Source organism: Diceros bicornis, chromosome 6 (assembly GCF_020826845.1).
Source record: "Diceros bicornis minor isolate mBicDic1 chromosome 6, mDicBic1.mat.cur, whole genome shotgun sequence".
NCBI classification, from domain to species: domain Eukaryota; kingdom Metazoa; phylum Chordata; class Mammalia; order Perissodactyla; family Rhinocerotidae; genus Diceros; species Diceros bicornis.
Window position 1 is genome coordinate 73,753,138 of NC_080745.1, and position 14,094 is coordinate 73,767,231.

The 14,094-nt window shown below is 43.5% G+C and overlaps 1 protein-coding gene across 3 annotated transcripts in view; it reads right to left on the bottom strand.

Moving 5' to 3' along the window:
* XPNPEP1 (X-prolyl aminopeptidase 1) overlaps positions 1 to 8,961 on the bottom strand; it is a 56,690-nt gene extending 47,729 nt beyond the window's left edge. Inside the window, exons 1-2 of one of the 3 annotated variants that reach the window (XM_058543957.1) lie at positions 8,876 to 8,961; positions 1,380 to 1,468 (exon numbers count right to left, since the gene is read on the bottom strand). In XM_058543957.1, coding sequence (XP_058399940.1) covers positions 1,380 to 1,468; positions 8,876 to 8,907 — 121 coding nt within the window. In that variant the 5' untranslated portion in view covers positions 8,908 to 8,961. Of the gene's footprint in view, positions 1 to 1,379; positions 1,469 to 8,875 lie in introns of those variants that run through there. The other 2 variants (XM_058543959.1, XM_058543958.1) reach the window with 2 other exon arrangements.
* Between the last annotated feature and the right edge of the window lie 5,133 nt (positions 8,962 to 14,094).

Sequence of the window (14,094 nt, forward strand, 5' to 3'; positions counted from 1 at the left end):
ATTGGCAATAGATGTTAGCTCAGGGCCAGTCTTTCTCAGCAAAAAGAGGAGGATTGGCATGGATGTTAGCTCAGGGCTGATCTTCCTCACAAAAAAAAAAAAAATAGAAGAGGCTGGTTTACTCCAATTTCAGCATCTTAGCACATGCACAGATGCCAAGCCGTTCTTCCAGCATCAGTAGCTTTAGTGGTGGTGAGTGAGTGCCAAAAGCTTTACATACATTAGTGGTTAATTCTCACAATAATCCTCCAAAGGAAGTTTCACTACTCTCATTTTACAGATAAAGGAACAGGAGTTAAATACTTGCCCAAGTCAACTGGATCATCAGGAACTAGGACCCAAAGTCTATCCAATTCCCAAGTCCATGCTCTACTACACCCTATTATCTAGGCGACATAACATAAAGGGGACATAATGCTCTCTTAAAGCGTTCTAAGGTCAATGGAATCAAAACAAGTGGGTTCCAGTTTCCAGCCGGGATCTGCAATCTCAGACAACGGAAGCCCCCTGAACCTCTGTTTCTTCATATATAATAAAAAGAAAGTTCTCTTCAAACTCTAAATTTGATGATTCTATTACTTTTTCCCTTTCTTTACTTCTTTTTTCCATTCCTTCTTCCTTTCTTCCCTCCTAATATGGCCCAAAATGCGTTGACTACATCTATATTTTTAAAGAAAAAGGACCTAAAATTGCACATAATTATAGCACTGATCTTCCAAAGAGAGATCAGTCATGGCTTCTTATGTGCTTCAAGGGATCAATTTTTTCAGTCAGCTAAAAGGAAATGCTATGGTTCTCCTGGGTAATCCGTAGAAAAGCAATGGCTTACACGGACAGAAATACAGCCATACACTACTTTTCAGAATTCAGGTTTCTGGCAACTCAACAAGACAACTAACCAGTTCTGGGAAAAGGGAATGGTTCCAGAAAGTTTTCTCAAAAAGATTTTCCTGAATGCACATTCAATTTACAAAGCACAATAACATAAACTTTTCTGATTTCATAATCTTATGAGGAAAACTGAAAGCTAATCTCTAAGGTAGTCAATAAAGGATCATATTAGAGACGAGAAAAATTAGAATAGGACTTTTTCAATAATAACCTATCTCCACCACCACCACCTCCAGAATGGGAAATGCAAAAACTATAATTCTCTAACATAGTATCTAAAAAAAGTGGTAAATATATAAAAATGGTAACCAACTACCCAGGAAGCCATAGGACAAAATGCTTTTTAATTTCCAGATACATGCCCCATCACCTCCAGCCATGATCAATTATTAATCCCTGACCTTCTCTTCTCTCCCAAACTAGGGTTGGGTGGGAAGACCTACAATCCTTTTGAGATGTTCCATCTAATTAATAGGCAAAATTATTACCTGTTTCCACACCTGGGTCTCCTGAACGTGTCACCTCGTTCGGTTCAATTATTCTTAAATTTTTCAGCTGAAAATCCTGGTGATTTGCCCTTAAGAAGAGAAAAAAACAGGATATTGCAGACTTTGACCATAGTAACGTGGCAAGGTTTAGTCAGAGAGGACTTGACTTAGCAAGTTTTCCTTGTGAGTTGGAAGAATCTCACCCCAGTGTCAGTAACGAAATAAATAAAAGTTTCAAATAAAACATCACCATGGCAGGTAAATCTTCTCAGGCCCAGTCTCTAATTCAAGGATTCTTTTCAGCTATGTCCAATCTCCTGTTTAACTAGTCTAAGAAAATTTTATTTGCAATGACTGTAGTTTCCACATGTACAAGTTCTATTTGGTGCTTTCTCAAATTTGCCTGTTTTTTCTTCATAGTGTCCTATTCTTTCACTATGGTTCCTATTCCTTCTCTTAGCTTTAATTATTTGGGGCCCTTATTTTATAATTCATTTCAGACTTTCCATTAGAAGGTCTTGAAATAGTAATCCTCAAGTTTGCTGGGTCTGCTGGCTCCATCTTGGTGGGTCATTCCTTGTGTGCTTTGTAATCTTTTATTAAGAGCTTATCTTTAGTAAATACTATTTTATCTATGAGAATGAGACATGTCCTGGAATGTACAAGCACTACTGTCACTACTGTTTGCTTCTGAGACTAATTTTCACTTTAATTTCTTAGCTCGGAGATTTACACACAAGTCTCCCCCCTCCATATGGGGATAATCTGATGCCCTGGACCCCAGGTATGAAGGCCTATAGCATCTGATAACCTCCCCAGGCTCAGCTGACCAGCTATCATTCAGGCCTTAACTTTCCCTAAATTTCTGGCAAAAAGATTTCTCTTTCTTTGAGGTCCATTCAGTCAACAAATATCTATTGAGAATCTTCTATAATCTAGGCCCTATTCTAGACAAAACAGCGAACAAAACCTCAAGAGATTTACAGTGGGGAGGGTAAGGAGGGGTGCTGGGAGGGAAGGATACAGGAAGAGAGGCAACAGACACAAAACAAGAATACAGCCTGTCAGGTAGTGAGTATGTGTTCTATGAAATAAAGTAAAGCAGGGCAAGGGGAAAAGAGTGTCAGAGAGGTAAGGGGAAAGGTTATTTTATATGAGGTTGCCAGGCAAGGCCTCTTTGCTAATGGATGACATTTTAGCAGAGACCTAAAAAAAAGTGAGGGACCAAGCCATGTGGATGTCTAGGGGAAGAACATTCCAGAAAAGGGGAACAGCAAATGCAAAGGCCCTAAGGCAGGAGTATGCCTGGTATACCTGAGGGAAAGCAAGGAGGCAGTGTGATATGCGTGTATGTGTTGGGAGATGGGGAGGTAAGCTGATAGGAGACAAGATCAGAGAAATAACAATGAGCCTGTTATAGCCTACAGAAAAGGGTTTGGATTTTATTCAGCTATGAACTTAAAGGTAATTTCGTTATAATTTTACCACATTTTCATGAGTTAGTAGAGGGAGAGGAGTCCACATTAGCTCAGTCCACCACATAGCCAGAACAAGACCAGACATTTTCACCAATCACTCCAGGCCTGCTCTCAGATGGCTGCTACTTTAATTTCATTGGACACAATAAGATATTCTTTACTAGGGGAACCATATATTCTTTCATTAAACAGTAAATCACAGGGCCGGCCTGGTGGCGTAGTGGTTAAGTTCACGAGCTCCAATTCAGCAGCCCAGTGTTCGCAGGTTTAGATCCCAGGCACAGACCTACACACTGCTTCAAGCCATGCTGTGGCAGGTGTCCCACATATAAAGTAGAGGAAGGTGGGCACGGATGTTAGCCCAGAGCCAATCTTCCTCACCAAAAAGAGTAGGTTTGGCAACGGATGTTAGCTCAGGGTTAATCTTCCTCACCAAAAAAACAAAGGTAAAACACTTCAATATCTCTTACAAATATAAATGCATATATCCTCAACAAAATACTAGCAAACTGAATCCAGTAACAAAGAAAAAGGATTATACACCATCACTATGTGGGAGTTATCACAGGAATGAAAGATTGGTTCAACACACAAAAACTAATGTAACACACAGTATCAATAGAATAAAGAACAAAAACTACACAATCTTCTCAATAGACACAGAAAAACCATTTGACAAAATCTAATACCCCTTCATGATAAAAGTACTCAATAAACTGTAAGAAGAGAAATTCCTCAACCTGCTCAAGAATATGACAAAACCCACAGTAAACATCATCCTTAATGTTAAAAGTCTGAATGCTTTCCCCCTAAAATCAGGAACAAGACAGAGATGTCCACTCTTGCTACTTCTAGTCAACATGGTACTGGAGGTTCTATCCAGGGCAATTAGGCAAGAAATTGAAATAAAAGGCATCCAGATTAGAAAAGAAGTAAAACTATATCAATCACAAACGGCATTATCTTGAATATAGAAAATCCTAAAGAATTCACAAAAAAAAATTGGAACTAATAAACAAGCTCATCAAAAATGCAGGATACGTGGCCAGCCTGGTTGGGTAGTGGTTGGGTTTGCACTCTCCGCTTCAGTGGCCCCGAGTGTGCGGGTTTGGAGCCCGAGCATGGACCTAGACACTGCTCATCAAACCACGTTGTGGCGGCATCCCCTATATAAAATAGAGGAAGACTGGCATAGATGTTAGCTCAGGGTCAATCTTCCTCACCAAAAAAAAAAGAATGCAGGATACAAAATCAATATACAAAAATCAACTCTGTTTCTATATACTTGCAATGAACAATCCAAAAATGAAATTAAGAAAAGTTCATTTACAATAGCATCAAAACAATAAATACCCAGGAATAAATTTAACAAAAGAGATGGCAAAATTTATACTCTAAAAACTACAAAACATTGTTGAAAGAAATTACAGAAGACCTAAACAAACGGAAAGACATTTCATTTTCATGGATTAGAAGACTTCATATTGTTAAAATGGCGATACTCCCCAAAATAATCTACAAATTTAATGCGATCCCTAGCAAATTCCAGCTAGCTTCTCTGCAGAAGTTGACAAGCAGATCCTAAAATTCTTATGGAAACGCAAGGAATCCAGAATAACCAAAACAATCCTGAAAAAGAATAAAGTTGGAGAATTCACATTTCCTGATTTAAAACTAATAAAACTACAGTAATTAAGAAAGTGTGGTACTGGCATAAGGATAGACTTATAGATCAATGAAAGAGAATTGAGAGTTCAGAAATAAACCCTCACATTTGTTGTCAACTAATTTTTGACAAAGGTGCCAAAACCATTCAGTGGAGGTAAAAAGTCTCTTCGACAAGTGATGCTGGGACAACTGAATATCCACATGGAAAAGAATGAAGTTGAAGCTCTATCCTCAAACCATATATAAAAATTAACTCAAGGATCATAGGCATAAATGTTTTCTTAGAAGAAAACAAAGGCATAAATCTGCCTGACCTTGGATTAGGCAACAATTTCTCAGACATGACATCAAAAGCACAAGCAACAAAAGAAAATAGATACACTGGACTCCATTAAATTAAAGACTTTTCTGCTTCAAAGGATATTATCAAGAAAGGGAAAAGACAACCCATAAAATGAGAGAAAATATTTGCAACTCATATATCTGGTAAGAGTCTAGTATCCAAAGTATATAAAGAACTACTACAACTCAACAATAAAAAGACAACCCAATTTTTAAATGGACAAAGGTTCTGAATAGATATTTCTCCTAAGAAGACATAATATACAAATGGCCAGTAAGCACATGAAAAGATTTTCAAAATCATTATTCATTAGGGAAATGTAAATGAAAACCACAATGAGATACCATTTCACATCCACAAGAAAGGTTATAATTAAACAGACAATAACAAGTATGGGCAAGGATACGGAAAAATTGGAACCCTCAGCCATTGCTGGTGGGAATATAAAATGGTGTAGTTTTTTAAAACAGTCCAGTGTTCCTCAAAAGGCTAAATACAGAGTTACCATGTGACCCAGCAATTCCACTCCTAGGCATAGAACACTGAAAACATATGTCCACATAAAAACTTGTACACAAATGTTAACAGCAGCATTATTCATAATATCCAAAAAGTAGAAACAACCCAATTGTCATCAACTGATGAAAGGATAAATAAAAGTGGTCTATTCATACAATGGAATATTATTTGGCAATAAAAAGGAATCAAGTACTGATACATGCTACAACACAGTAAACCTTGAAAACATTTTATGCTAAGTGAAAAAAGACAGTCACAAAGGACCATACATTGTATGATTCCATATGCATGTCCAGAAGAGGCAAATCCATAGAGACAGAAAGTAGATTAGTGGTTGCCTAGAGCTGGGGTGGTATAGTGGGAAATGAGGAGTGACTGCTAATGTGTACAGGGTTTCTTTGGGGGTAATGAAAATGCTCTAAAATTGACTGTGGTGATGGCTGTACAACTCTGTGAATATTCTAAAAACCAATGGATTGCACATTTTAATAGGCAAATTGTATGCTATACAAATTGTATTTCAATAAAGCTGTGTTATAATATTTTACAAAGTAAGAAACCTCTTTTTCTTGGACAGAGATACAAGTCACATTCTCACCTGATTCCCCTTGACTTCATATGCACGTTTGCAAGCCAAGGAAGTCAGTTTCTCTACATACTCAAATTTAACTGGTCCCAGTGACTAGTTCAGACATAGGACAAGAGAGCTGGAGGGAGGTTACACAGAAGTAGCTCTATTCGTTCATTTTACAAGAGAAGAAATATAGATAACTTGCCACAGCCCATACACCTCAGTAGCTGCAAAGCTAAGACCAGAAATCAGGTGTGACAGGTGATGATCACAGAGAACGTGAGTTCAAACTGTCCCTGTATTACCACCTCCACATTCCTGTCAGGATCAAAGCAGCCACGGAGCAGCTGAACATCAGCTGTCCTGCTCTTGTCACACCCTAGTCTCTGTAGTCCAAGATCCATCCACCCTTCACTTACTTGGACAGACACATTCTCAGGCTCTCAGTTAAAAGCAGGGCTGTCATAAAATGTTAAGAGCTAGAATGTACCTCAGGGATCATCCAACTCAGCTCCCTCCTTTAGACAAAGAAACTGAGATCAAACAACTTGCTCAAGGCCTCACAGCTATTTGGTGACTGAGCCAGCCTAGAACTAGAGTCTAGGCGTCCTAACTTCCAGCTCAGTGCTCTTGCCCCTCCCAGGACTTCTGCAGTCTACACCTTCTCAATGTTATGATGTGCCATGAGGTGGTTAAGGGGAAAGACGTGTGCAGAGAACTTCCTGTTCAACCTCTGCATAAGATAGTTATGGCACACTTTTCCCCCTCTCTTTTTTTAAAGAAATCCCAGGAGGGTCTGGTTACCCTCCACCTTGCCCCAGTCCAAGATGAGAATCACATGTCTATTGCTCGCGATGGGGCAAAACAAGCACCAAGATGTTCAACCACACCTCATGAGGTGAGACAAGGGTAGACTGGAACAAGTTCTAAGGCGGGGAAGTGAGTGATATTGTCTTTGCCTACCCAGAATCCATCCCTCCTTCTTTTGATCAGTTTTCCTTTTGAGAACGTCTCTTCTCCATTTTCAGTCCCCGGAGTTGAGATGAGTCTCACCCACTAACCCACCAAGTTCTGGGACCCAGGCCTGGTCAATCCATCCCTCCAGCCACAATGACTGGTTCAGGGATGGATATAAGGATCAAGTCAGCCCAGTGAGAATCAGATCCGGGATTTCCGCTCCAACCATGAGGTAAGAGGGCTCTATTTCTTTTTTTTTTTTTTAAAGATTTTATTTATTTATTTTTCCCCCAAAGCCCCAGTAGATAGTTGTCTGTCATAGCTGCACATCCTTCTAGTTGCTATATGTGGGACGTGGCCTCAGCATGGCCAGAGAAGCGGTGCGTCGGGTGCGTGCCCGGGGTCCGAACCCGGGCCGCCAGCAGCGGAGCGCCCGCACTTAACCGCTAAGCCACGGGGCCGGAAGAGGGCTCTATTTCTGCTGGGGCTGTCAGCCTAGAACTATCATAACTTGCCATAAGGAGAAATTCTACCTGAGAATGAAGCCAACACTGAAGAAATCAGAGCCAAGAGATGCGAAAAGAGAGGCCAAATTTGATGCCAATGTTGGTCTCCTGGACTCAGCTGCACTAGCCAGCTCAATCCCTTTCTACTTAAGCTAATTTAAGTTCAGTTTCCATCACCTAACCTGAGTCATTTTACACCGAATAGCACTCAAATTCTGCCACTAGGGGAGTAGCCTGGGGCAAACAGCCTCACTTCTCTCAGCCTCTCAGTGCGCTGTTGTGTGAGGTAAGGAGGCTCTACCAGCTAATGTTGAAAGACCCTCCTGCCCCTAAAACATTGTGATTATAGGAATCCAGCAAAGACCACCTTGGTCCTCAAAGGGTACTTCTCCGCCTAGGGCCTAACTCATCATTATCCACTTGCCTGACTCCATTTCCAGCATTTAACATACAGGCAGCTCCTTCCACATGCAGGTTTGCCGTACTTCACCACGCCCTGCCACAGAGCAGGTGGTTGGTTCTCCACTCATCCCTAACATCTGTAGCAAGGTCAAGTCCAGGTCAAGGCCAGCGTGGGATCTGTCCACTCACAAACACAAGACATGGTCTGTGTTCAGCAAGTGAGTCTGGCCATGCTGCCAAGCGTGTTCATTCAAGTCTCAACTGGTCAGAGGATGGCTGACCCCGTGTGGATCCCCAGGGAGTTTGGCTTCTGGCCTTTGTGAACTCGCAAAGTATCTCTCAGTCTCCCACTTTGTTAGCTGCTCTGATAAGAATACCCTGCTTGTGGGGGCTGAAACGTGCTTAAATGTGAGACCGGGGATTATACTTTTCACCTCCCTGTATCCAGGGAGAACCCAGGGCAGCTTACTGGTGCGATTTTCCTGGAGATTATGCCAAAGTATTTCTTTACACAGCCTCTGAGAGCATTTGGGTAGGGAGAGGCCCGCGGTTGCCTATTTTTGTGGCGCTGACAGATCAGTAAAGCGAATTGCAGGTGTCAGTATTGTCCGGGTTGTAATCTGAGGCTTAGATTCCCGGGGAAGAGGGACGAGGGCAGGGTCTCACCCACCTCCCCGGACTCGGGGAGGGGCCAGCAGGGACCAACTTCCTGCAACGGCGGGGCCTTCGAGCCGGGCCGGGGGTCGGCGTCTACCCCCGCCCCCTCGGCCCGAGCGCAGCAGCTCCGCCAACACTCGCCCGGCGGCCGGGCTCTGGCTGCCCGGGGGTTCCCGCGGCCCCGCTGGAAACGAACCGGAACTTGCCGGGCTGCATGGCGCCCCTCCCCTGCTCCCGCTCCGGGGGGCTTGGGCAAGCCGGGGCCCTCGCACGACAGCGGGGGCCGCCTGGCGCTCCTCACCCGCTGGTCCCTGCCCTCCGGGGTGCAACACGCGCGCCCAGGCCCGAGGGCCGCGCGCTGTCCGGAAGCCGGCTCCCCGGCAGAGTCCCCTCACCTTACTCGCGGTGCCTTTCTGGAGGCTGCCATTCGGCGGTGACGTGCCGCGGCCCACGTCAGGGGAGCGCAGACCAGCTGATCACTCGCGGAAGAGCAGGCGGCAGGGGCCGGCGCGCAGGCAGCAAGCGCGCGCGCCGAGCCGGCCACGCCCCCTCTGTGGCGTGCCCTCGCGCCGCAGCCCCGCCCACCCGCAGGCCCCGCCCACCGGCCCCGGCTCGGGCTGAGCAGTGCTGGAGGAGGGGAGTCGGCTGACTTTTGTACCCCAAGGGGCGTTGTTTGTTTCTCTGCCGCGAGTTAGGGGATGGCCGTGCCGCGGCGCGTCATTTGTGTTCATTCCTCTCGCCGTTCCCCAAAGAGGAAAAAGAAGGGCTTTGCCGGCAGAAGGGGCTGCGGTGCGACCAGGCCCTCCAGGGACGTTCCGGCCTTTAGGAGAGGAGGGGAAGGTGGCCAGTTCTGGAAGTACCTCAGTGGGTCTCACTTCTTTAGAGATGTCCACAAAGTCGCTTCTTCAGACAGCCTCAAAATCCAGGTGCCCACTCCACTTAGATAGGTAATAAGCATCTCGAACTTACCATGTCCGACCCGCGCTCCTGGCCCAACGCACCAAAACAAAACAAAAAACGTGCTCCACCAAACAGTCTTTGCCGTCACAATCAGTGGCTACCCCATTCTTTCAGATGCTCAGGCCAAAATCCCGGAGGCCTCCCTGCCTCCTCTCTCACACCCTACATTGGGTCTGTCAAAAAATGCTGTTGGCCTTAACTTCAGAATCTGTCTGTAATCCTACTGCTTCTCACCACCTCCGCCTGTCCCCACTCTGGTCTGCAGTCACTACTGCCTCAACGGTATGACTGATTACATTGGCTTCTCTACTGCCACCCAGCACTTGCACAGTCTAGCCTGAACACAGCAGCCAGGTCAATCCTTTGAAGTCTGAGATCTGTCCCTACTCTGTTTAGCACTTTCCAATGGTTCCTCATTTCCCTCAGGCTAAAAGCTCTACTTGATCTGCCCCTAACCTCCTTTCCTTCTCTTCTCACCATGCTCACTCTGCTCCAGCTAAAGTGGCCTCCTTGCTATCCTTGAAAAAGCTGGGGACACTCATGCCCCAGGGCCTTTGGACGTGCTCTTCCCCCAAATAATCCAGGCTCCCTTGCTCACCCTTCCCTCACCTTGCCTTCAGGTCTTTGCTCAAGTATCATCTTCTCAATGAAACCTAGCCTGACCACCCTGTTTAAAATTGTGCAATGAGAAAGGAAAGTCTCTTCAATAAATAATTGGGAAAACTGGACAGCCACATGCAAAAAAATGAAAATAGACCACTCTCTTATACCATACACAACAATTAACTCAAAATGGATTAAAGACTTGAATGTAAGACCTGAAACCATAAAACTCCTAGAAGAAAACAAAGCCAGTATGGTTTTTGACATCAGTCTTAGCAGTATTTTTTTGACTATGTCTCCTCAGGCAAGGGAAACAAAAGAAAAAATAAACAAATGGAACTACATCAAACTAAAATGCTTCTGCACGGTAAAAGAAACTACCAACAAAACGAAAAGACAACCTACCAATTGAAAGAAGATATTTGCAAATCATATATCCAATAAGGGGTTAATAGCGAAAATATATAAAGAACTTGTACAACTCAACAACAAAAAAACAAACAACCCAATTCAAAAAATGGGCAGAGGATCTGAACAGACATTTTTCCAAAGAAGATATACAGATGGCAAACAGGCACACGCAAAGATGTTCAACATCACTAATTATTAGGGAAATGCAAATCAAAACCACAGGGGCCGGCCCCGTGGCTTAGCGGTTAAGTGTGCATGCTCCGCTACTGGCAGCCCGGGTTCGGATCCGGGGCACGCACCGACGCACCACTTGTCTGGCCATGCTGAGGTGGCGTCCCACATACAGCAACTAGAAAGATGTGCAACTGTGACATACAACTATCTACTGGGGTTTTGGGGAGAAAAAGGGGGGAAGAAGGAGGAGGATTGGCAATAGATGTTAGCTCAGGGCTGGTCTACCCCAGCAAAAAGAGGAGGATTGGCATGGATGTTAGCTCAGGGCTGATCTTCCTCACAAAAGAAAAAAAAAATGAGATATCACTTCATACCTCTTAGAATGGCTATTATTAAAAAGGCAAGAAATAACAAATGTGGAGAAAAAGGAACCCTCATACATTGCTGGTGGGAATGTAAATTGGTGCAGCCACTATGGAAAACAGTGTGGAGATTCATCAAAAAATTAAAAATAGAACTACCATATGATCCAGGAATTCCACTTCTGGGTATCTATCTAAAGAACAAGAAAACACTAATTCAAAACGATATATGCAGCCCTATGTTCATTGCAGCATTATTCACAATAGCCAAGACTTGGAAACAAACTAAGTACCCACTGATGGGTGAATGGATAAAGAAGATGTGATATATACACACATATATATATGATACATGCATATATATGTATGTATCACATCTTCTTTATATATGTATATGTATGTATATACAGTGGAATACTACTCAGCCCTAAAAAGATGCAATCTTGCCATTTGCAACAACATGGATGAACCTTAAGGGCATTATGCTAAGCGAAATAAGTCAGACAGAGAAAGCCAAATACTCTATGGTTTCACTCTTTGTGGAAGATAAAACAATGACGACAAACAAACAAAACTACAGAAAACAGATTGGTGGTTACCACAGGGGACGGGGTGGGGTGGGAGAAGGGTGAAGGAGGTAAAGGGGCACGTTTGTGCGGTGACAGATGGCAACTGGACTTTTGGTGGTGAACACAATGCAGTCAATACAGAAGTCAAAATATGATGTACACCTGAAATTTATATAATGTTATAAACCAATATGACCTCAATAAAAAATAAATAAATGAAGTTAGAAACAAACAAAAAAAAAATTGGAAGCCTCCACCAACATTCCTAATGCCCTTACCTGCTTTATTTTTTTCCATAGCATTTATCACCTTTTAACATCATAAAAATTGACTCATATGTATTGTATTCTGCACCCGCTCCCCAACACACACGCACAGACGTACACACACAACATAGCCATCAGTGCAGGCATTGTGTCTGTTTGGTTTAATGGTGAACAATACTTGACATGTAGTAAGTACTCATTATATATTTTCTGCATGAATGAATGTCCCAGAATCTGCAGTCCTCAAGGGAAGGGACAGTGATTCTCTTGTTCATTGTTATGTCCTGGTGCTTAGAACAGCACCAGCAGAGAGTCAGCAGTTAGGAAATATTTGCTAATGAAAATGACCACGTTTTTAAAGGTGATCAACACCTCTTGCTTTGACCTTAGTGAAGAACTAATACACCTGTATCGAATAGGTTCTGCTGCCTATAAGAGCTCAAAGTTCTAGTTGTTATTCAATAAGCATTTAGACAAGCTAAATTAGGCCCCATAGAAAAAGTATGAAAGAACTAAAAGATGTGGTGCCTTGGAAAGCAGGAGACATCTGTTTCATTTCCCCAAATTTATGGAGCCAAAAAGAGAGAGATTGTAAATAAAATGACCGGTTCCAGCCCACATCTGAGAGATGGTGGGAAAGATCAAGTTGTAAGAGAAAAAAGGAGATGTCAGACAGACAGATAAGTGGGACCTAAAGGGAACAGGTATTTCGTAATCACATTGCTTGGGAGGAGTCTGCTCGGAATTTATAGCATCTGGCTTTAGAGAAGAAAGAGAAATACTCCGTGTTTCCTGAACCGGATTTGAATTTCTGTTTGCAGGATAATAAAGCACGTCTCTCCCGCTTGAACTTCTTTCTGCCGAACTCAGGGAGAAGTTGAGCTGAATTATCACCAGAGAGTGAGAACACTGGGGTTATGTCAGGCTCTTTTCCTGGCTCTGCAGCCCTCACATGTTTGAAAAGGTGGAACAGTCACACTGACTAACATTTGCTGAGCACCACATGCCTAGCCCACAACAACCCAGTGAGTGAAGCACTGTTATCCTCATTTTACTGGTTGGGAAGACAGGTTTGCAGAAGTTAATAAATGACTTGCCCAAAGTCTGCAAACTAGTAAGTGGTGGGACTGTAGTGGACATTCAGGCAATGGGATGGATTCCTAGCCCCAAAAACTTAATCACTAAGTTATACGGAAGGGACCCTAGAGGTCACCTCATCCAACCTCTTAGTGCATGCAGTGGGAAGAGGGAGGCAACCGGATTCATCAATCAAACTCAGACTGGATGCGTTTTAAGTGCAGCCAGAAACATAAGTGTGTGAAAACATGTTATGGGTTGAATTGTGTCCTCCCAAAATTCATATGTTGAAGCCCCAACCCCCAGGACCTCAAATTGCGACCTTCTTTGGAAATAGGGTTGTTGTAGATATAATTAGTTAAGATGAGGTCATACTGGAGTAGGGTGGACCCCCTACTCCAATATGATGGGTGTACTAATAGAAAGGGGAAATTTGGACACAGGGAAAACACCTTTTGAAGATGAAGGCAGAGATCAGAGTGATGCGTCTACAAGCCAAGGAATGTCAAAGATTGACAGTAAACCACCAGAAGCTGGGAGAGAGGCATGGAACAGATTTTCCTTCATGGCCCTCAGAAGGAACCAACCCGGCAGATACCTTGATCTTGGACAGCCAGCCTCCAGAACTGTGAGACAAATTTTTTTTTAAGCTATCCAGTTTGTGGTACTTTGTTATGAAAGCCCTAGGAAACAATACAAAATGAGTCCTAAATGTCCAAGTATTTGAATTGTGGAACTGTTATCTTGGCCACACAACATTTATCCATTCTCCTTCTGGTAACCATCCTCCTATTTCCCTCCAAGGACCCATCCTTTCCTCCTTCCCTCCCTCCCCCATTCTCAGTCTGTTGTCTTGGTGAAACACTTGGATTCCAGGAGTCTATCGTGACCCAGGCATAAGCCACAGTGATAGGCTCAGAGATTGCTAGGAGACCAGTGCAATGAAATTTTCATGGTGAGTGCTGGAACAGAACCTTGTTCTCTGCCAGACAAGAACCTGGATGCATATACTCTGAAATAGCTGCCTCTACATGTAGCATGTGGATGGCACCAAAGCAGCAGAAGGCAGAGCAAAGAGAAAGGAAGAGAAGCAGAAACCTCAGGTCATTATTTGAGCCCTGAATCCTGTCATGCCTGAAACCAGATCTCCCACTGGACGTTTCAGATGTCAGCCAAAAAATTTCCTTTTGTG